At 31.6% G+C, this 22,216-nt stretch overlaps 2 protein-coding genes across 2 annotated transcripts; both read left to right on the top strand.

Moving 5' to 3' along the window:
* The first annotated feature begins 1,753 nt into the window (after positions 1 to 1,753).
* LOC11407610 (CEN-like protein 2) lies at positions 1,754 to 3,931 on the top strand. The gene is made up of 4 exons (XM_003596752.3): positions 1,754 to 2,039; positions 2,176 to 2,237; positions 3,340 to 3,380; positions 3,492 to 3,931. Exons 1-4 carry the CDS (start codon positions 1,842 to 1,844, stop codon positions 3,710 to 3,712), a joined length of 522 nt encoding a protein of 173 aa, XP_003596800.1. The 5' UTR covers positions 1,754 to 1,841; the 3' UTR covers positions 3,713 to 3,931.
* Positions 3,932 to 17,943: 14,012 nt separating this feature from the next.
* Positions 17,944 to 21,984, top strand: LOC112419056 (zinc finger protein WIP3). Its single transcript, XM_024775856.2, has 2 exons — positions 17,944 to 18,530; positions 20,737 to 21,984. Exons 1-2 carry the CDS (start codon positions 18,045 to 18,047, stop codon positions 21,178 to 21,180), a joined length of 930 nt encoding a protein of 309 aa, XP_024631624.1. The 5' UTR covers positions 17,944 to 18,044; the 3' UTR covers positions 21,181 to 21,984.
* The last annotated feature ends 232 nt before the right edge of the window (positions 21,985 to 22,216 follow it).

Genomic DNA, 22,216 nt, shown 5'->3' with positions numbered 1-22,216 from the left:
ATTTGGGGAAAGTAGGTTAAATGTGGAGTTAGATATCCTCTACTAATCATTGTCTATTAAACTAACCAACCTTCCATTTCTTGCCATATCAACATGATACTAGAAAACTACTTGTTTCCTTTTTCTTTTTTTGAAGAGACAAAAAGATTGACTTTTGGCTCTTGTTTTACTTTTTTTTAGACCGATCATAGATTGTAGAATCTACGTTTTTTTTATCTTTTTTAACTAAGTTCTATTATTATTATGTTTCAAACTTAAGATGTTGTTAATTTTAAAGAACAACCTTAAACTTAATTTCAAGCTAAAAGAAGAAAAATTATACAAACTTAATTCTTCCAAACTCCAAAGAGGATAAACATATGCAAAAAATTTCAAGTCTATAGGCTTGTGATGTGGTTTGTCCCTTAAACAGATCGATTAATTTCAGGCTCAAAGTGATTTAGCAAAAGATAATAATTATAAATAGAATGATTTGAAAAGACTCAAAGTACCAAACAAAATGACTTGTGTGCGCATAAATACAATCAATAGACAATAGAACACATGAACGGAAAGAGTACGAAAGAAGAAGAAAAAAAAATGTGAAATAATATCTTCTTATCTTCTTATATATTAAAGTTATCTTCTTATATATTAAAGTTAACACGTAAGTCCTCATTTTAACTTAAACCCTATTGCATAATTTTACTGTTTTAACCCTAATGCTTACACCTAATCTCCTATTTTCATGAACAACCCTAATGCTCACACCTAATCTCCTATTTTCATGAACAAAGAAAATCGATATCGCTTTATTTCCCCTATTTCTTCAAAACAAATCGCCCTATTTCTTCAACAAAACAAATCGCCCTATTGGAATAAAAGGGTTTTGCAATATTATAGCAACATTTTTTTTGTTAATATTACATTTTTCATCCAAATCAGAACTAAACTCTCTTTGTTAAATATCTACCACAAAATGCACCAGAATTTTACAATCTATATAAACAGGTGGAAGAAACATTTCAACAAACAGTTAAAGGGTATCATTTACGGTAAAGGCCAAATGTTCGATAAAAGAAAAATTATTTAAATAAAACATTTTACATGTTGAGGTTAAGAATGAGCTATTTTTAGGTACATAATATAACATTAACATATAATTTTTACAAAAGAATGAAATAACATTTTGTCAAAAAAAAAAAAAAAGGATGAAGTAACATACCAATAATATAACATTGACATATAATTTTAACAAAAGAATGAAGTAACACACGATTGATAAAAATTAATATTTTTAAGGTGAATAAGTGTGGTATCTGAGATTCGAATTCCAACATCTGCATATATTTGGGACCACATATTTCATTCTCTTTGATATACATTGATATTTGTTTTTGTCTACTACATCTACAATGTATATGACTCGTGCTACGCACGGGTGGAAAGTCTAGTGATTTATTAAAAAAATTAAATGATATGTATTTTGATGACCACTAAATAATTTTGATATTTGAGGGTGTGAGTATATATACAAGTATTTCTTATTCTTTTGTGTATAATTAATATTATCATTATTTTTTTTTTTAATTTATTACTGTAGCCTTTTCGCAAGGCTTCTGATCTTTTCAATTATTATTTTTAATGTTATCATATTTTTTTCTTCTCATTATTTGATTCCCTAGTCAATTGTTTCCCATGAATCCCTATCCTATGTATAAACTCTATAAATATAGGGTTTCTGCTTTACATGTTCACACACAGCACCCTCAAAAGCAACATTAACTAATTTGTTCTTGTTCACCTGCTTCACCCCCACTTTCAGTGTAGCCACAAATCCTTTAATCTGAAACCTAGCCACCATGAGTATTGTAACAGATCCTCTTGCTATTGGAAGAGTGATTGGAGATGTAGTTGATTATTTCACTTCAACTATGAAAATGTCTGTCACTTACAACACTAAGCAAGTTTACAATGGTCATGAGTTTTTTCCTTCCTCAGTTACCACTAAACCTAAAGTTCAGATTCATGGTGGTGATATGAGATCTTTCTTCACTCTGGTACTAGTCTTTAACCAAATCACTTCTTCTTTATTTCTTCTTTTTTCATCTTACTGTTTTCATATGTATGCATGACACACCTTGTCCTTGAGTTCCTTACTTCAATGTATTCTATTTCTTCATGAATTTCTTTCAGGTCATGACAGATCCAGATGTGCCTGGCCCTAGTGATCCGTACCTGAAGGAACACTTACACTGGTATGCTATACATATGACTTGAACAAAATGTTAATACAAAGTTTTACTTGACCCAAATTGTTAAATCAAATCTGTGTTGAGTGTGGTAAGAAGCTCCATAAAATTGCATCAATATTTTAAGAGTCGATTCTAAAACATTTGAAGAAATTAGTCTCCTCTGATGCATGCAAAGTATATCCAATAATAAGCATTTGTTATGAAATATAAGGATAATTATGTATAAGAAACTCATTATAGAATATAAATATAAAAAATCGTCCATTTAACTTTTTAAAAATTAAAATATTATATTTTCCAATACAAAGTTGCTCTTTTTAGGTTCCTTAACATGTGTTCTTAGGGCACAAAGTTAACATGACCCTTTAAGTAATAATATAGTTAAGAGTATATAGCATGCATGAATAAAACACCAAAGAAAGAAAGAAAAAATTAGAATTTCATGCATAAATAATTAGAAAAGAATTAAAGGCATCATGCATATAAGAGTATAATACTAACTCCACTCCAATCTCAAATATAAACAATGAACAAACTTTTTTGGTGGTCTAAAATATGGATTTGTCTAATATGGACATCCCAAAAAGAGTCTAAGGTTGAGCCTTACCATTTTTTAATAAAAAGTTGAATTTTATAAAAACAAAAAAAATGTGAAAGAAATTTAATATTTAATTCAAATTTACTAAAAATTAGGGTTAACCTTTTTTATCATGTTCAGTGCTAAATTTTTCTTCAATTTTGTCAAAATAAAAAATTACACTTCAATTAATTTAGTTTTTTTTGCTTTCAATAACTCATATTTTAACGGAACAAATGTCTATAATAGACAACTTTAAAAAATTACAAATTACGTCCCCGTGAGCATAGCTCAGTTGGCAGTGACATGCATTGTTATATGTAGGGGTTGAAGTTCGAACCCGAACACCTCACTTAATCAGCTTAAAAAAGATAAATTTTAGCCGCTAGGCTACCTGACAAAGAAAATAATAATAATAGTGCGAATTCTTTTTTGATTACTTTAAAGGGTGTGAAAGTAGCTTTTTTTTTGTTTATATTAAGCTTGACATAAACAAAGTTTCTAACCTATTTTTGTTGTCCATCACAGGATAGTCACAGATATACCAGGCACAACTGATGCTACATTTGGTAAGTCCTTTAATTTGGTCACATCAATTATATGTACTATAGAGTTTCTTTTCACTTTAATTAACATGGAGTATGATATTATATATGTTTTAATTAATTGAAAATGAACAGGGAAAGAAGTGATGAAATATGAAATGCCACGACCTAACATAGGAATCCATAGGTTTGTGTTCCTTCTTTACAAGCAGAAGCGCAGACAGACAGTGATGAAAATACCAACATCAAGAGATCTCTTTAACACAAAGAAATTTGCACAAGACAATGACCTCGGGCCTCCTGTGGCTGCTGTTTTTTTCAATGCACAAAGAGAAACAGCTGCCAGAAGACGTTGAAATTGATTAAAACCATAAACTAAAAGTGATTGTACGTGCTAATGCTATTTATAGCTAAAGTTGCACAAAATAAGTTTAGCTATTTAGGGTGTTTTTTGGAGGGGGACACTTTCTTCAAAGTTGCAGTCTTGCTTTCATAATTGTGCTCTTATAGTTTGGTTTTTGTCCTAGTTTGTAACCAAGTTGTTCGTGGCAATTAATCTAGTTTTATGTTCTTGTTCCAAGTGGAAAACCAGCTACCTAATGCAAAATAGAAAATGCATGACAATAAATTTGACATAATAAAAATGTTACTTTTTTCTGGTCAAATGTTTAATGACGATAGTGTGAAGAAGTGACAGGAAATATTCGAGATTTTGCTCCAAGAAATCTCAAACCTTCACGCAGCTACTAATTGAATTGTATTTACATAACATATAATTATTGGTAGGTAGTGGTGGTTTGTTGTGGGTATCATGGTGGAAATTATGAACTGGGATATGACATCGGATATCTTGGTGGACTGAAGCTGATCAAGAGGGGTAAAGGTGTTGTTTAGATAGGGTTATGGGTGTATTAACGGTGTTTCTTGGATGGTGGTGAACTCTTGGTGTGGTGAGTTTTGGTTTGGGTGTTTTGGTTGATAGGCGCCTCTGCTTTGGGTCCATATCCACCATTGCTAGCTCTTTGGTTGAGTTTTGGGTTACTTTTATGTTTGGGTGCTTCGACTATGTGTGGTCTTCGAGTTGAGCTTTTTACTTTTCTGACATGATTTCTGTTTTCACCACCGTCCCACATGTCGAATGCCTTTGAGGTTTGTTTGCTGGATTATGATGGGTCGATTGTTTTTGCTTCAAAGTCAAGAGTTAGTGTCTAGCTGCGAGTTTTTTTGACGGGTTATGGTGTCTTCTCTGGTGGACCGGATGTGAGAGGGTACCTTGCTGATTTGGTTATGGAGTCTGGTGGGCTGTTCGCTTTTGATTCGAGATCGGGAGTCAATCTTTGACTCAAGTTTGTTTTGGGATATTTATTGTCTTTTCTTCGGTGGGTCTGGAGTAGAGAGGTGGTGGAATCCGAAGAAGTGTTGGAAAAGGACATTTAAGGGTGCCAAATTAGGCTCAGCTATGGTGATGACATGATGATGTTTGGTTTGGAGGGATGTTTTCTTTGGGTTGGGTGGTTTTTAGAGGTTTTTTGGATGAGTAGTGAGCAATGGGTGTTTATGGATTTTATTTTTCAGTGGTCGTTTGCAATGGAATTTTGATTTAGGCGGTGATGTTGGCGTTTGTGGTTGTTTGCTTGTTATGGGTGTTGAAGGTAGGTCTTGGTTAGGTGGTGTGTGTTTTGGCGTCTTTTTTTGGTATTTCTTTTGTATGTTCCGCCTATATACAACGCCTTTGTTTTGTAGTTTCTGGATGACCGATGTTTGTCTTGTGTAGGGACCAGGTTTTTTAATAAAATTTTCCGTTAAAAAAAATAACATACAATTAAATGTTACTCAATGAGTGTATATATATTTAACAAGTTTTTTTTGGCAAAAAAAATAAATTTTATATATATATGAGAGAGAGAGAGAGAGAGAGAGAGAGAGAGAGAGAGAGAGAGAGAGAGAGAGAGAGAGTCGGGGAACCATACAGGAAGAGAGCTCTAAGAACCAAAAGTACTCAAAACAAAGATAAGCTAAATAGCACGACAAACGAGAAGGAGACCAAATGAAAAGTACTGACGAAAGACCCGAAAGCAAGTTCTTGCCTCCTTTGCAGCATCAACCTGAAAGAAAGAGACAAGAGAGACACCCAATGAATGATGCGACTTAGAGATTGCCACAGCCTCGCCCCCACAACCAAATGAAACAGACCTTGAGCATCGCCACAAAACCCTATCGGGTCTAAGACGAGACGGATTGCACCTCCCACTCATAGAAGGAGCATGGGTTGTTAGGGAATTTCCCAAGAACCACTTCCAAGTGAAGAATTTCCCCTTAGCCACCTAGAGCCCAACCGTCGTAGTATATCCGAAAAAATTAGATCATTACACGAGTTTCAAATGATCCACACAACAACATGCCAAACTAAAGATAGCCCTAACCTAACCCTCTTGCCAAGAACAAAACCCAAAAAACAAACAAACCACAAGGATCTTGTGCGAAACTATTCTAAAATCAAACCAAACCAAATTATTTTTCTTGATTCAGATTTATTTACTCCTAAAATTGGAGAAAACTTCCATGGCTAGAGAGAACTTGCAGCTCTTGAGCTCAACAAAACCTAGACTGTTGATCTCCTCCCAGCAGGAAGACAAACCATCAATTATATTGTAGGTGGTTGTACAAAATTAAGTTTAGACTTTGTCGCATCTTTTACAACTTGGGATCAATAATGCGTATCCTCATCAAAACCAACCATGGTGTGCAAGCTTCACAAATCATTTTATAGACTAAGAAAAGCATCAAGGAAATGGTACTCTAAGTAATCCTCTATTATCATTCAACAAGGTTCCAAACCGTGTATCGAAGATTTTTTTTTCAATGTAAAATTACTATATATATTTGTTTTCTATATAAATGTCCTATGACACTTGTTACCATGATCCCAATATTAATAAAAAAGTTCTTACAATTGAATTTTAAAAAATCGATCTAAATTAAAATACATTTGGTTGGATCGAATTCATTTTTTTCAAATTTGTCATATAAACTGAATCAAACCGTACACGTGTGATTTTATCTTTGAATCAAATGATATTTTTCTTCAAAACCGCAACTCAAACACCCAAGATAAGACTACACATATTAACTTTTAAACATTGATACTTTTGGTCAAATACCGATATATATATTTGTGGTTCAAAAAAAATATTAGCTATTTAGGTAGATCCTTCATATAGTACACTTTAACTTAAAGAGATGTATCGTTGTAGTAGCTAATAGCTATATAGTACACTTTAACATATATATATCCGATTTCTAGGACTAAACAATATCTAATTAAAGGAGCTTGTTAATCACGTACTATATAAATTGATTAAGCTCTTACAACAACACAGAGAAATCAGAAAGACTTATGGAATGATCTAACTAATATCTCTTTGTCTTTTCTCGAAGAGGAAGTTTATGAATCCCACTTTTTAAGGGTTTTAAGATTCTGAAATTGTTTCTATTTTTTTTGTGTAATAATATTGACCAAGAGATCATAAAAAAGAAGAATTTAAGCGTGCTAGACGCCGTTCTGAATTTCTGACCTCCCTAAAAAGCTTTTATAAATATATAGGCACAAAACTAAACGATATTATGTTTCCCTATAACAATAGCACTTTATTTTTCCTTTTTGCAAGGTAAAAGTAGAAACAAATATGAATATAACACAACCCTTTTATGTTACAACAACATGAGCTTCAAACTTGGTAAGTACTTAACGATTTTGTGGTTCAGAAAATGGCATATTACTCTAAACAGAAATCCTACATTTCTCGATTTACTTAGAACTTGCATGCATGAATGAATGTCAAAACAAGGATAATAACCAACGGATAAATTAAAAAAATATTCATTGATTTATGAGCATTTGAACCTTCGTCAACGAGCATGTGAAATCAATCAACTGGTCTAAATTAAAAGGATGTGTCATGCATATATCACACTCAAAAGGAAACAAGATAAGTCATCGATTAAAAAATTGTGTGATTGAACCGGTGCATGCATAGACTTATACACGTATATTGTTGTGAATTTTCGGACTAAAATCTCACATTAATAAACCTAACCTAGATGTGTTGAGCAACAAGAAAAATAGAACCATTAATTAAAATAGCATCAAACAACAACAAAAGTATACTTAGGTTTAATCTAACAATCAAGTGTAAAGCAGAGTCATCTTAAACAATTTGAAGGCTTTGTTCTAATCTTAAAATTTCGGCTCCTGATAAAAAGAATGCTAAAGACTCAAAAACAAACATCTTTTATTAATTGAAAATAACATTAAAAACATGTAAATAATATCAATAATATAATTAAAAAGAGTGAACAGTGTAATAACATAAAAAAAATCATGTTTTAATCAATAACATCAAAATACAAGTTCAAGCTAATAAAAACATTCAAGCAATTTAAAACATTCACCATTCTAACACCTTATGATAATTTGTTGTACAAAGGCACAAGTTGCAAGCATATTTAGGGTGGTGTTCAAGTCCGTTTCAATGCTTGGGCATCACTTAATAGTTTGTTTGTTGGTTGTGTAACTGCTACTTTGTTTCTTAGGTAATTCTTTTGGCACATCTTGTATTAGAGGAGTTGCTTTTTGTGGTTAATATATATATATATATATATTCTATTTTTGCTTGTTCAAAAAAAAAAAAATAGTGATACATAGACCACCTTAGGTGGCATGTACCACTTATACACCCACACACAATTTTGACAAGTGTCCTTGTGGTCCCCACACACACAAAAAAACTCACATGTATTGTCTTTCACACACTCTCACATGGAGTGGTACAATGTGTATATGGAAAAAAGTGTGTACATGAAACATTATCCAAAAAAAAATTAGGGTGTTGGTGTTAATTTGTTGTTAGGGCGCAAGCTGGCTGGGCATGATTAGGTTTACAATTATTTTTATTAGAGTGTGTTTAGATGAGGAAATTTTTAGAGGTAATACCATTTTTTTTAGGGAATTCAAATCTTTTTAGATAAATTTTATTGTTTTTTTAAGGGATAAATTTAATTGTTTGGATGATAATTTGAATAATTTTTAAAATGGTGCAAATTTATAAAGTTTGTCCAACTTGAATTTAGAGCATTTCAAATGACATTTAAAAGCTACGAATTTCAAATGTCCTTCTTCTTATAATTTGTCGAATTTTGCATTTTGGTCTTTTTTTTTTTTTTTAAACAAAAAATTGTAAACTAACCCCAAATTCCCAAAAAAAAAAATCAATTATATAATATTTGTTTGTTATATTGTGTTTTAATATTCTCATCAAAATATTGTGTTTTTATTTATAAATACATGATCCAATATGTTGATGAGAGTTAGGCTCAAAAGGATGGAGAAGAAGGAGTATTGAGAATAATGGGATTCAAAACCAAGACCGCTTGCATGGGAAATCCCTTCTCATCCACTAGACCAATGCATAAGATTCACGATCTTAGCTACCTTAATAGTATACATTCAATCGTTTTTGGCTTTATATAAAATAAAAATTAGGGCCCCTGAATTTTTTAGGCAATAACACCATCAGTTAGAATGCTCTTCCTTTGGGTCGGCCCTAACGTAAATCACAAACCATAAGTGAAATCAAAACATAAAGATAAAGAGATAAGAGTAACAAGCACATTAAGATTTATTCGTCCTGTTTGGTCCAATAATGAATTATGTATGGAAAAGAGATCTTTTCAATTCACTATCAATGAATTTCTTACAAAGAGATAAAAAAAAAAATTAAAAAAAAAAAAAGGGTTACAAGATATTAACTTCAACAAGCTTTCCAATAAAAAACCTAATTTTTACTCATTTCTCAATTTTTTTCCCATGAACAAGAGACTCGTTGATTTCCACTCACCTGAGGTGTTTACAATTGTTTCCTTACCCAAAAATTTCACTCAAAAACCCTCAAACTTTAGCCTCTAAGTTCCCTAAAAGTTTCCTCTTTTGGCACGATTTTTCATCGATTGTGTCGCGATTTTCAATTTCATACATAGTACTATTGCCCGTAGGTAAATGAAGGGAAATCGTATATATCAAAACAGAATAAACGCAACAGATAAAACAATAAATTTCCCTTTCAATGGATCCATCCTTACGAGTAAAACATGATCTATGATTAAATTATTACCTCTTGTAGTGCAGTGCCTTTGTTGTCGAATTGTTGTATCTGATCAGAAGCACCACTTAATTGGCAGCGCCTCTACTCAATCCACGAAAACAATCACCTCCACTCACAATGCTAGTTGTTACGGGATGTAGTCTTAGAGAGAGAGAGAGAGAGAGAGAGAGAGAGAGAGAGAGAGAGAGAGAGAGAGGGATAAGGGTGGATTAGGATTTCTGAAGTGGTATTAAGATTTTCAGTTCATGTTGCTTCTGCACAAGAGTTCTAATTATAGAGCCTCCTATGTGCTCAACAAGTCAGACATTATTGGGTTCTACATGCTTAATAACCCACTCGTTAATCTATCAATTAATTAGCTCCACTTACTAAACGCACCCCCAAATAAGTCTCACTTATTTCTCGCGTTCAATTTTTCTTTTGTGTGTGACCATGTAGGTTCTCGTAATGTTGACAATAATATTAAATTACATATTTAATATTATAAATAGTGAGCGATATCTAGCAACACATCACTGTAACTTAAGTGACGAGAATGTCACGTGATCTGACAAACCTTTATACGATAAAGATCTTGTGTATAGTTACCCTTTTTCCCTCATGTCTATATTGAACACAAGGCATAGTATATCATCCTTATCCAGTTCAATATTCGGCCCTTAGACATTTCTCTGTTATATAGGAGAGACAAATTCAATCTAGATCACTTGTGTCCCTCAGCATGATTCATTGAGTACCCAACAACCGACTTTATAGTCATCCTGTTACGAACGACTTTTGTACGGCAACAAAGTATTCGACTCATACATCTAGGGTGCATGGTGGTTTTAGGTCGAAGGGTGAATACACCACTTATCACTATGAGAATGACTTGTGACCTTTACATAATTTTCTATGTAACATTCTCATGGCGAGTCAATCCAATATAAATATTACTCCTAATATTTAAATCGAAGTGAAAACTTGATAACTCTTTCTCTATGACTCGTGAGATGTGATCATCAGTCTACCCACACAATAGTCTTTATACTTTAATGTTATCCCTCTTCACACTAAAGCTTGATTACGGATGTTTTAAGAATAGTGTCATTGTGTTTAATGATGTCTCACGATTAAGTCACACTTAACATTTCATTTAAGTAAACTAACTATTCTAGGGACTTTATTATTTTAAAATCATAAACATAATAAAGAAATGTATTTATTTAATAAATAAATATTCGATACAAGTACCATGTACTTATAAATAGTTTGCCTCTAGGGCTTACACTAACAGTAAAATCATGTCACAATTTTTGACAAATCAACAACAACAATTTTTTAGCATCACCAATTGTGGCACAATTTTTTTAAGGAGTTCAACACTCAATGTTGAGTCACATCTCAACATTTCTTCCCCACGACCCTAAATTAATGGTGATACCAATTTAACCATCAATCACTTACTCATTATCCTTACATCAAACTACACCATGTAGCTCCACAACCTTCATCATTATGTGTTTGTTGACGTCAAACGTGTATAGAAAACTCCTAACAATCCTTGTGCCATCATTTGAGACAAAAAAAAAAAATAAAAAAAATAAAAAAAATAAAAAAATTACATCAAAAATTTATACTTGTGGTTGTTGGATAGAAAAGGGAAAAAATCGTGAATGAAGTTTGAGGTGTAAGAGTCTTTGCCTTGTCCTGGAAAAAAGAATTTGATAACAACATGAATATATTTTACTTGCTAAAAGTATCTTTACCCCAAGCCTCGTCCTCTCTATATTCTTTTATCATCATTTATCACTAATATAAGCAATGCCATATAGCCATCGTTGAGTCGTAGGGTATATTTGAAGCTATGTCGGTATCTTGAGTATGACGGTATAATGGTCCTAAAAGATACAACATGCTACTAGTGCATTAGCCACAAAAAAAAATGCTGTTATTGCATGATGCTTACTTCTACAGTTCTACATATCTTATCTTAATATAAGAGAAGTCTTCTATGTCACAAAATTTGGACATAACATTTAAACACACTTTCAAAAAAGTGAAAAGGTAGGAAGAAAAAAGAATCAAATAATCGATGTATTTTATTACAATAATAAATAAATAAGTAATTTATGTATTAATCAAAATACATTTTATTTGGAGTTGTGTAATCAACCGAATATTTCTTGTTATCTAAGGGCTCTTTTCTTTTCTCTTCCGCCCTGATAATCGGGTACGTACGTAGGGCACAAATCCAGACCTTTGTTAATACCATCAGTTCTTCACCACAATTTTAGAATAGGACTCCACCCTCCACGCTGAAAAGTAAATTTGCTGTTCGTTTCCCAAACTATCCACGTCACCAGCAAAATTGGGTAATAAATAGGAGTAACGAGAATCAGTGACAAATTTCATTTTTCATTTCTAGTAGCAAATAGGAGTACTGTTTTTATGACAAAGTAAATAGGAGTATAGTTTTACTTTAGACTATGCATGGCTCATTAATTTTTTATAGGTTTGTTATTTGACCAATCATATTTGAACAATTTACATGTCAACAAAAGATAAACAAAAAAAATAAAGAGTAAAAATACAATAAAAATATGAAAAAGAGTGAGTTATTCCCAAAAAGTTATAACAAAATGTCGTAGACAAATGTGTTTTCTTTTATTAGTTAATGGGAGTGGGCATTTTACGTAGAAGATGAGCAATGGCTGAAAATAAAGGGATTTTGGGTTTCTTGGTATTTGAAACGAAAGAGAATGTTAAAATCTACGTATGTACTGTGGAATGTGGATGATGCCAAAAGCTATAACAATGTAGGGAAGTCTATTTTTGCTTAGGTTATGCAGCGTGGGAACTTGAAACTGCATGCTAGCTAGGGCTAGCTAAATGAGATGAATTATAGGGACATTTTCACTTCTCATTGGATCTCTGATCATTCGATTAAACTCGCACCACATTTGATGTGTATAGTAAAATTAACAGGAAAAAATAACTAAAGTGATTAAATGAATCAAATGCAATAAAATTAAAATTTGTAGTGAAAGCAGCTCGACTCTCAACCTATGACAAATTAATATTTGAATTTTGACCGAGAGATCATATTAAATATCTGACATGCATCGAATAAAATTATATTCAATTTAAATAAATCTATGGAAAAAAAAAAGTTCATAGTTCTTGTATTATTCACATTTCACTCTCAACACTACAAATATATTGGGTCGGCCTTGCAAACCAATTTTGGATTTTAATTCAAGTCACGGATATAGTGAGGATGAGCATAGGGTTTAACCATCTACAACAACCCCAATTGGTATATAAAGACTTAATATGAAAAATGGTATATAAAGTGATATTTCGGATCATTTATTAAGACTTAATATGAGCGAATACTAGCAACAATTTTTTTCCAAGATTATGGATGCAATTAAAATAGTGGATTTTTCATTATTCTTGACCATTGGCCATAGTGGGAGAATTTAGTTTGGTTGTTAGGATTATTAAGGGTTTGATTTGTTAATGTATTTTTGGTTTCTGAAATTTCTATGTGTATTGGTAGTGTTCTGAACCGGTCAGAAGACCAACCACACGTTGCCACGTAGCATAAACTTACACCGTCTTAAGGCTTTGCGCCGGAAGAAACACGCCAGCTCAATTGCACCGTCCCATACTGAAGCACGCCCCCGCGCGAGGATCACCCTATACGTGTCTTCTAACCGTCCCAAATCATACGCCGCATAATCTTGAGACGGTTATCCTTGACGCACGTCTATATAAGGGTGAACTTGCTTCACCCTCAAGGTATGATTCACTTTTCACAACCCTTTCTACACACTCTTTCTCAGTTTCATTACTGACTTGAGCGTTGGAGTGTTAACATGCATGCAGGCACCTTTCATTCCACTGCGAAGACTCATCGTCGTCATGCTAGAAATCGTCACTGTCGCACCGAAGCATTATTCGCCACCATTACTACTCATCCATCCTCACCGGACAGATCATGTAACATGTATTTGGTTTTCAAAATGTGGAAGGAAAATGTCTCACTTTTTTAATGAGAAATGTTAATAGTTTGATGTTAGATTAATATTTAATCATTTGTCGGGTTTGAACGCAGGTTCTCCAACTCATTTAACCCTTAACTCAAACTAGTTGAGTTATCCAACCTTTTAATAAATGAGAAATGCTAACAAGTGTTCTTAGAGCATCCACAATGAAGACATTCATTTTTTGTTACTTAACTTGGTCGCACGTGTACACATCACTCATTTATAATTTTTTAATAGTAGATTAGTAGTATCTAATAAGTACTTAATCTCTTCAACCCAGCATCTCACACGAATTTCTTAAATGAGACCCACTAATCAGCTATCAATAACTTTATTACATTTCAATTTTTAATATTAAAATAGTGTGGGTCTCACTTAAGATTGGGGGTCCTAAGTGAGACCCTGGGTCTTGACCCCGAAAAAGTTTCTCCGCAATGGAAATACCTAATAGGTACCAAATCTTAAATGTTGAAGACCTTCCTATTGGAGATGGTCTTAGGGCACTTGATAAGAAGTTTAAAGCATGAATTTTTTTTAGGATTTGTAAGCAATTTTTTCTTACATAAAAGTTATCAATTATTTGTGTTTTTGAATTCTTAACAAATGATATAAAAACATTTGTTAGCAAGACCTTTTTGAAATATTTAATTCAGACAATTTAATTATACTCTGGTTGCTTCGACATTTGAATGAAGTCTTATTTTTTTGTAAAAAAACTATAAAAAAAGTGTGATGATGGAAAAATCAAGAATTCTCTTTTTGTTTTTTCAAGGGACCAAAATTTCTCCTTTTTTTTTATAACACCAAAATTTCTCCCCTGATATATGTAGTATCGTGCTTTCTTAATTCTAGAAACTTATGAACTTCGGGGAAAGACTCGAATGCTCTTCCTCCAACCCATTTAGAAGAAAGAAATTAAAATCATATTATAGAAATTGGACCCTAGAAGAAGACTCAACACAGGTTTCAATTCCACAAATGTGTAATCTCTCATTCTTTCTGTATTTTGATGGACCATGTTGAAAATAGTTCATTTTTTCATGAACTTAATCATTACAAGAAGAAGTTAGAACACACCAATATTGAATTTTAATCATCAAGATTATTATATATGTGACCCTTGATCTTTCAAAATATTTTAGTCCATGCAACCCACATAAACTAATTTGTCTCTTGGTCCTCCCACTATCATCTCCACTCCACCAAGACCAAGTCCTTCAATTACGGACAAGAAAGTGATGTGATGCAATAGTGCTTCCTTCGTGGAAACTTCAATCTTGGATCATTGGAAATGTATATCACACGATTTGGATATTGAAGAAGTCAATAAGTATTGCCAAACGAAGACAAAGATTCGTGTTTATTTTTTTAAAAATAAAAATTATTGTATTTCATTAGCTACAATGTGTTAAATACATGAGGGTACAAAGATTTGTGTTTAAGTGAAGAGATTAATAGGAATTGTGAAAATAAAACCAAAAAACTAATCAAATGTTAGTATAAATTGATTTACGACTTTCTTTAAAGTTGATTTAACTCAATTTTAAACTATATATAGAAGAGTAAAATTAATAGTTATCTTAAAAAAAATAAAGATTTAGATAAACAATAATGTATATAATAAAAGATAAAACTTTATTAGTAAAACAAAAGATAAAAATTCTTAGTAAAAAAAGATATATACTTATTCAACTTTGATATTTTGTCGAGCAATCACAACCAATTTAAAATAATTTGGATTAAAATCAAATATTTTTAATGATCGAATGATAATAAATAATTGACAATTAATCTTATACCAACAGTGCATACCAATTAAATCTAAATTAATACAATAAAATAATATGATTTTGACTTATTTATACTTGGTTCACCGCAAATTTTGATCTTTATATTTTAAATTTTTAGATTTTGCTCTCATAGTTTTTAGATAATGCAATTTTGATTAATATATGTTCACTTGTTATCTAGTATACTTAATAGAAAACTCGTAAATGGCTCCCACGGATGTGATTGTGATGCTAACATGATGCTCGAGAAATCAACATGATATGACATAAGTAATAAATATTCGAATTATTTGACCATTTGATCAATGATTCATTTTCGTAAATATATACGGTGTTTGTGGAATTATATATATTGAAAGATGTTAACTTCTTAAATGAATTTGAGTTACTTCGAGAAATTGATCTCCATAATTCCGCAGAAAAATATATTGGTTTCCCAAAAAAAGATAACACGATGCAGACAAAACATGTGAAACAAAATCACATAACCAACTAGTGACAAAATAAACAAACAAGAATTATAAAAAACTTTTCAATGGCATTGCAAAATCATCAATTTCTTATTATCATCTATTTGACGTAGCTAAAAAATACAATCGTTAGCGTTCCTATTGCAATTGCAACAATATATGATATGATGTTGAGAAGGCATGATCTCATAATCAGAGGCAGAGCCAGGGGGCATGGGAGGGTCATGGCCTCCCCAAAGTATCCAAAATTTTATTTTTAATAGGTATATATTAACATTTTTAGCTAAATGTTATGTTATATGTAATATCGATTGTATTTTTAAATTATGTGTTAGTCCAGCATAGTGGTTAAGCGTCTCATCTCTTATTTAAAAAATATTGCAAAATGAAATAGCCCATGAGGTTGCTAACCCACTTAAAAACTGAGGATTAAAATAACAAAGCATTGACATGATAGGATTATCAATAGATTTAGTTTATCTTTTCTTATTAGTGCAACAAATAAGAGATTTAAGTAGGCTATGATAATGTCCTTGTGAGCTTAATTCAATTGGTATGGATAATGCATAATATATGCAAAGTTCGGGGTTCAAACCCCGACCACCACAAAAAAAAAAAAAAAAAAAAAAAAAAAAAAAGAAAGTGAACTATGATAATTTTATCATACTATATCTCCTTATCCAACGCACCAAACAAACTCAAAGAGGATACCCATGATAAGTTGAACATTGAGGAGGAAATCTGCAAGCTAGCCAATTACTTGACATTTGAAATGTAATTATAGTTGGCCCAAATGTAACGCGTAAAAAGAGTTAGACTTTAACATTTGTGCATAAAATAGATAAGACTCTTGATAAGTGTTTATATAGAGGTGACAATCCTCAACCCTATGAACCGGTTTTTAAGGATGAGTTAGGCCTCTAATTTCATTAAGGGTGAGGATTGCCTCCTCTATATAAACACTTATCAAGAGTTTTATCTATCCGATGTGGGACATGGTTTTTACCAATATATTGAACTCGATGCTAAATTGATGAAACATGCAATATCTATTATAGATGCACTAAACAAACAATAAAGTGTGTCGCGTTCTTCCCTTTAATTATTGATTTAAGGAAGTTAATATCCAACATGTCATATAAACATTAGATAACATTCTGTCTAGGTCATAGTTACTTTTTTTTCCTTCATTTACAATATATTTTCTCCGTTTAGGTGTTGACCGTTGTGTCTATTGAGATCATGTTTAAGGTCAATGCGTGAGAAAATATGTGATATTTGGGTCAAATTCCATTATATGGTAGAATGAGAATTGAAAAAGGACCAACCTCGCTTCACATTGTACCAATTAATTATACCAGGTACTATCTAGTAACTAGTTCAGATCACATATATGATATATTGTCCATACGATTCTAAGATTCTTTTATATTGAATTGGGTGATTCCTATTTTGCATGTCATTTTCTATACCCACCTAGTCTCTCTTTTTCTCTAATCAAAAGGAAACAAACAAACGCCAACAGCCATAAAAAGATAAAATAAAGTATAAGGGTAAACAAAAAGGGAAAAAAAATTAAAGAAAGGAAAAGAAAAGGTCCTTAAAGACAAAGAAAACCACATAATATTTATAAGTTGGTCCAAACATTATTTAGTTTTTATATTGTCCTAATCTATCCTTATAAAATTGGCTTTGCTAATTCATTTTCAGACCTTATACATTTTTCTATGTGGCAATTAAGTTTTTCTCAATCCATCGTCTCACATCCAACACTATTAGATTTGGTGTGTTAATATAAATAGTGGGTATCCTGAATAAATAAACTCATATGTCATATTTGGTTTTTATATTAAGTCTAATTCATTCTTAAAAAATCGGTTTGTAGGATAAGGAGTGTAACCCTTTAGTAAGGGATGATTTAGCTTTTTTTTTAGTCGTGAAATAAAATTGACCTCAAACTTCATAAGCAAAGTCTTCGAGTTATGTCTTGTAAATGAAAAATAATATGTTGTTTTAAAATTTTTAGTACAAATTAGTATAATCGACGACGAAACTGATGGATACTTCGCACTTATAAAATATTAAATAAATAAATAAATAAAATCCTCCTTTATTGATACTTATATGTGTGCAGGCTTTCATACATAAAGTCGTGGATACAAACCTTTCTAGGGAGAGAATAATTGAATATATTTCACAAATCTAGGGGACTCTATCTCTCTCTAGAATTAAGATGGGTTTGAGGGATCAGTGCAATGTAGAAGACAAGAATCTATACCTTCAAACCCCAACTTTCATTGAATGGCTCAAACCATCTAATTCCTCACTCTCATCATCTCCTTCATCAACTCATCAACACAAACTATCCCAAGAAACTTTCCAGTTTTTACCAATCTCTAGTGGAATTAAGCCCTATGAGGACGATCATGGGATGCAAAAGGAAGATTTTGAAGTAAAAGAAGAGAAGGTTGAACATGTGACTGTGGCTTTGCACATTGGATTGCCTAACATAGGGGGTCATGAATCTGATGAACATGATGAGAAGAATAAGGTTTTTGATTGTGTTAAGGAAGAAGAATTGAAGAAAAACGTGCATGGTTTTTGTTTTAAGGAAGAGAGAAGGTTTTGGATACCAACTCCTGCTCAGATTCTTGTTGGACCTATGCAGTTTGCTTGCTCCATATGCAGTAAGACCTTCAATAGATACAACAATATGCAGGTTAGTAAGGTTCTCAAATTCTCATATTGATATATTTTTTCTTCGGAACCTTTCGATTTCTAGGGAAAAAGATTTTGATAATTTAAATCTGATATATTTTTTCTTCTTAATCCTTCGAATTTTAGAGGAAAAGATTTTGATAATTTATAGTTCAATTGAGACGTAAGTAAAGTTTTATCAAGAATTTTTCAAAGCATGATTTGTATTTAGTAGTCTTCTTAGGTCAATAATTTCCCTTAGGTTTTTTTTGTTTGTCAAAAAAAACAATTCCCTTAGGTTTTTCTTGAAAGCAAATTTCTCTTATACGGATAAAAGTTATAATAAGTAAGTTTAATTAGAATTTCTGTATACTATTTACTCATAATTTAACTTGTGTGCAAAGAACAAATATACACTTATTTTTTAGTCAAGAATATAAAGATAGGATCAATCATTCAAATTAGATAAGAGAGACGGAGATATTGAAAATTAAGCAATCATGCATGTTTTTTCATATCATAGTTCATACTTCATACGCAACTTTTTTCTTTCCATTCATACACATAACTTCTTATCCATATTTTATCACTTCAATAGTTCAATTAATTACATTGGTAATTAAGTACTTAATTGAAGAAATAAATCGATCATATCTATGCTATTTAAGTTCAAAATTATTGATATTATTTTTAGATAAAGTCATAACTATTGACACCCTCAAAAAAAAAAAACTACTGATATGAACACATACCGTCACTTTATTTCAAATTTATTTCTTAATTGTGCTTGTGTCGGCTAATAGTTCTCCTCCTATGCTGTTTTGTCAAAAAAAAAAAATAATGTTATCCTCCTATGCTAGTTTAACATGACCCATATGTATAAAATTTAATTATTAAACCCTCTATCCTTGGTTACTATGATGACAAATTTCTGCGTCCAAAATCACATAATTATACTTACTAATAATGCACATCTCTATTTTTTTTTTTTGTGACATGATGTGCATTTATAGAACTTGAATTATTTACTCTATATATCCAATATAATTTAATATGACTAAGGTGTTTAACATTATGATTAGGAGGACGAAGATAACCATCAAGAAGAAAACAATCATTCAGTTAAATGACTAATCTTTGATGCATGACCCTCTCCTTTCTTTTTGATTTCCTTTACACTTTAAAAAATGTGAGCAAAATGAATGGCTTGTTGTCCCGCTCCTGCTAGGGTATCCCAACTTTTAGTAAAAGGCTCTTTTAGTTTTATCCTATAGTAAAAGACCATATATATCTTCATGCCTTTATATTTCCTTTCCCATATCAAAGAGTATGGAATATGTATAATTCAAGATCTATATACCTTCTTAGAATCTATGAAGAATTAGAACTTTGTGTCTTCAAAGACAAGAAATTGTCATATATAATAATATGGGAGAGGAGGAGGCGCTACATCTAGCACTCCTTATTAAGGGCATTGTATTTGTACTCAAAATTTGAGTCTTTGTGTGAATTTACTACTTTTAAATTAAGTTGCTTGATGTATACTAGGGCATCACCCTTAATTTGTTCTTATGTTTCAAGGCACTTCTTTCTTGTCGATAAAAAGGATATAATTCAAGATTTCTTGTATTGGTCATAGCTTTGAGAACAATTTGACTAGTTAATTAGCTAGATCCTTATGAATTAGATCAAACACTTTTTTATAGGAAAAATAATTATATTAGGACAGAGTTCAAGAATACTCAATCCAATTACATAAGAAAAACCAAAGAGCCAATCAAGAACCACATCCAAGATAATAATAAAAAGAGAAATGCTAATGAGTGTCCTTATGACATTCTTTGAGGACTTTGGATAGTAAATTTATATAAAAATTTGTGTATTTAATGCATCAGAAATTGAAGCATTAGACTTTTTCAATTAATAACTTCTTAAATGGGAATCCTTAGAGAATGCCCGAGCACTCGTTAGCAAAACCCTAATACAAAAATAATTATATTTATTTATTAAGTTTTTATATTTAGCTAACTCATTCTTACAAAACTTATATCATACATTATCTCTATTTTTCTATGTGGAATGTAGGTTCTTACAAATATAAGTGGCCGCATATACTCTTGATCACAACTAATTTTGAATTTTACCGGCCTAAAAAACTATGAAATTAGAAATGAATGAACATGTTAGCTCAAAAATTCAAACTAATCAGAAATTTGATGATTTTGCAGATGCATATGTGGGGGCATGGATCAGAATTTAGGAAAGGACCAGACTCACTTAAAGGAACACAACCAGCAGCAATGCTAAGACTACCATGTTATTGTTGTGCTCACGGTTGCAAGAACAACATCAATCATCCAAGAGCAAAACCATTGAAGGATTTCAGAACTCTCCAAACTCATTACAAAAGAAAGCATGGAACAAAGCCATTTATCTGCAGAAAATGTTCTAAAGCATTTGCTGTTAAAGGTGATTGGAGAACTCATGAAAAAAACTGTGGAAAGTTTTGGTATTGCACTTGTGGTTCGGATTTTAAACACAAAAGATCTCTTAAAGATCATGTTAGATCCTTCGGAAAAGGTCATTCCCCACTTCCTTCTCTTGAAGGCTTTGAAGATGAGAAAGAATGCAGCAATACCGGATCTGATGATGATGAAGTTGCTCATGCATGATAATGATATGGTTTTAAATTGTGGTTGCGGTCACAGTTACAAACTTGTATATTGTGATAAAATGCAACTGATTTATGCGGTCGAAATTGTGGTTGTGATGTCATAAAGACATCAAAACTGCACTCGTAAGTATTAGATGTAAAAGTTAATTACACTAGTTATTAATTACACTAATTAGTTAGTTACACTACTTAGATATAATTAAGTAGTGTAACTAATTGATGTAACTAACTTTTACATCTAATAGTAATTACGATTGCAGACCGCAATTTAAAACCATTAATATCATGATCTAACATGTTATATATTTAATACATCTATCATATCATCATATACTATATAAAGAGAAGTAGTTTATTTAGTAATAACTAGAAATTGTAGCAAAGCTTGATCATTGTGTGCTTGTGCTCACTAACAAAAAATTCTCAACAATTGCTAAGCCATGAAATTAATGGAGAATTGTTTGCTACTGAGCATTTGCTGATCAGTGATGATAAGCTAGCAGGGAATTATTTAAGAGGTATGGATTATGGAAGAGTTTAATTTGTTTTGTGGTTAGTTAGTTGAATAAGATGGAATTACCTCAAGTGATGAAGCATATGAATTTTTTTTTGAAAAAGAGTTATATCATGTTTAAGTTTTTTTAACCTTTTCAAATGGAGAAAATTTATCAGCTTCATCACTAAACGGTAATCCTCATTGTAAGGACCTGAGTACTACCTATACTATTGTTTTAAGATCTGTTAAGTGTTAACACTTTGATAGTAGTAATTATTTTAATATATGGCTTGTCATTGATGGCTATTGGCTATAGTATACGTAGTTGATTGATTTTATATAATTTTTCCCTAAAGTATGTGATTCAATGAACTTCATAACCGTGACCTAAACCTTGAATCTCACATAAAATCATGAACAGGTATTTTTTATTTTTACAAGAAATCATGCACAGGTATTATCAAGCTAGAAAGAAAGAAAAACAAAACAATATTGCCCTAAATCTTGTAAAAGATTTTAACAATGCCTTGTTGTTACT

The sequence above is a fragment of the Medicago truncatula genome, chromosome 2 (assembly GCF_003473485.1).
Source record: "Medicago truncatula cultivar Jemalong A17 chromosome 2, MtrunA17r5.0-ANR, whole genome shotgun sequence".
NCBI lineage: Eukaryota > Viridiplantae > Streptophyta > Magnoliopsida > Fabales > Fabaceae > Medicago > Medicago truncatula.
The sequence above is the reverse complement of the archived record's forward strand: the minus strand, read 5'-3'. Positions and strand labels throughout refer to the sequence as shown.

Excerpts from the sequence above, each read along its gene's own strand:
- LOC11407610 (XM_003596752.3), top strand. The coding sequence starts at position 1,842 with ATGAGTATTGTAACAGATCCTCTTGCTATTGGAAGAGTGATTGGAGAT. Across the intron at positions 2,040-2,175 it reads TGAGATCTTTCTTCACTCTG|GTCATGACAGATCCAGATGT; the intron begins GTACTAGTCTTT and ends AATTTCTTTCAG. Across the intron at positions 3,381-3,491 it reads CACAACTGATGCTACATTTG|GGAAAGAAGTGATGAAATAT; the intron begins GTAAGTCCTTTA and ends GAAAATGAACAG.
- LOC112419056 (XM_024775856.2), top strand. The coding sequence starts at position 18,045 with ATGGGTTTGAGGGATCAGTGCAATGTAGAAGACAAGAATCTATACCTT. Across the intron at positions 18,531-20,736 it reads ATAGATACAACAATATGCAG|ATGCATATGTGGGGGCATGG; the intron begins GTTAGTAAGGTT and ends ATGATTTTGCAG.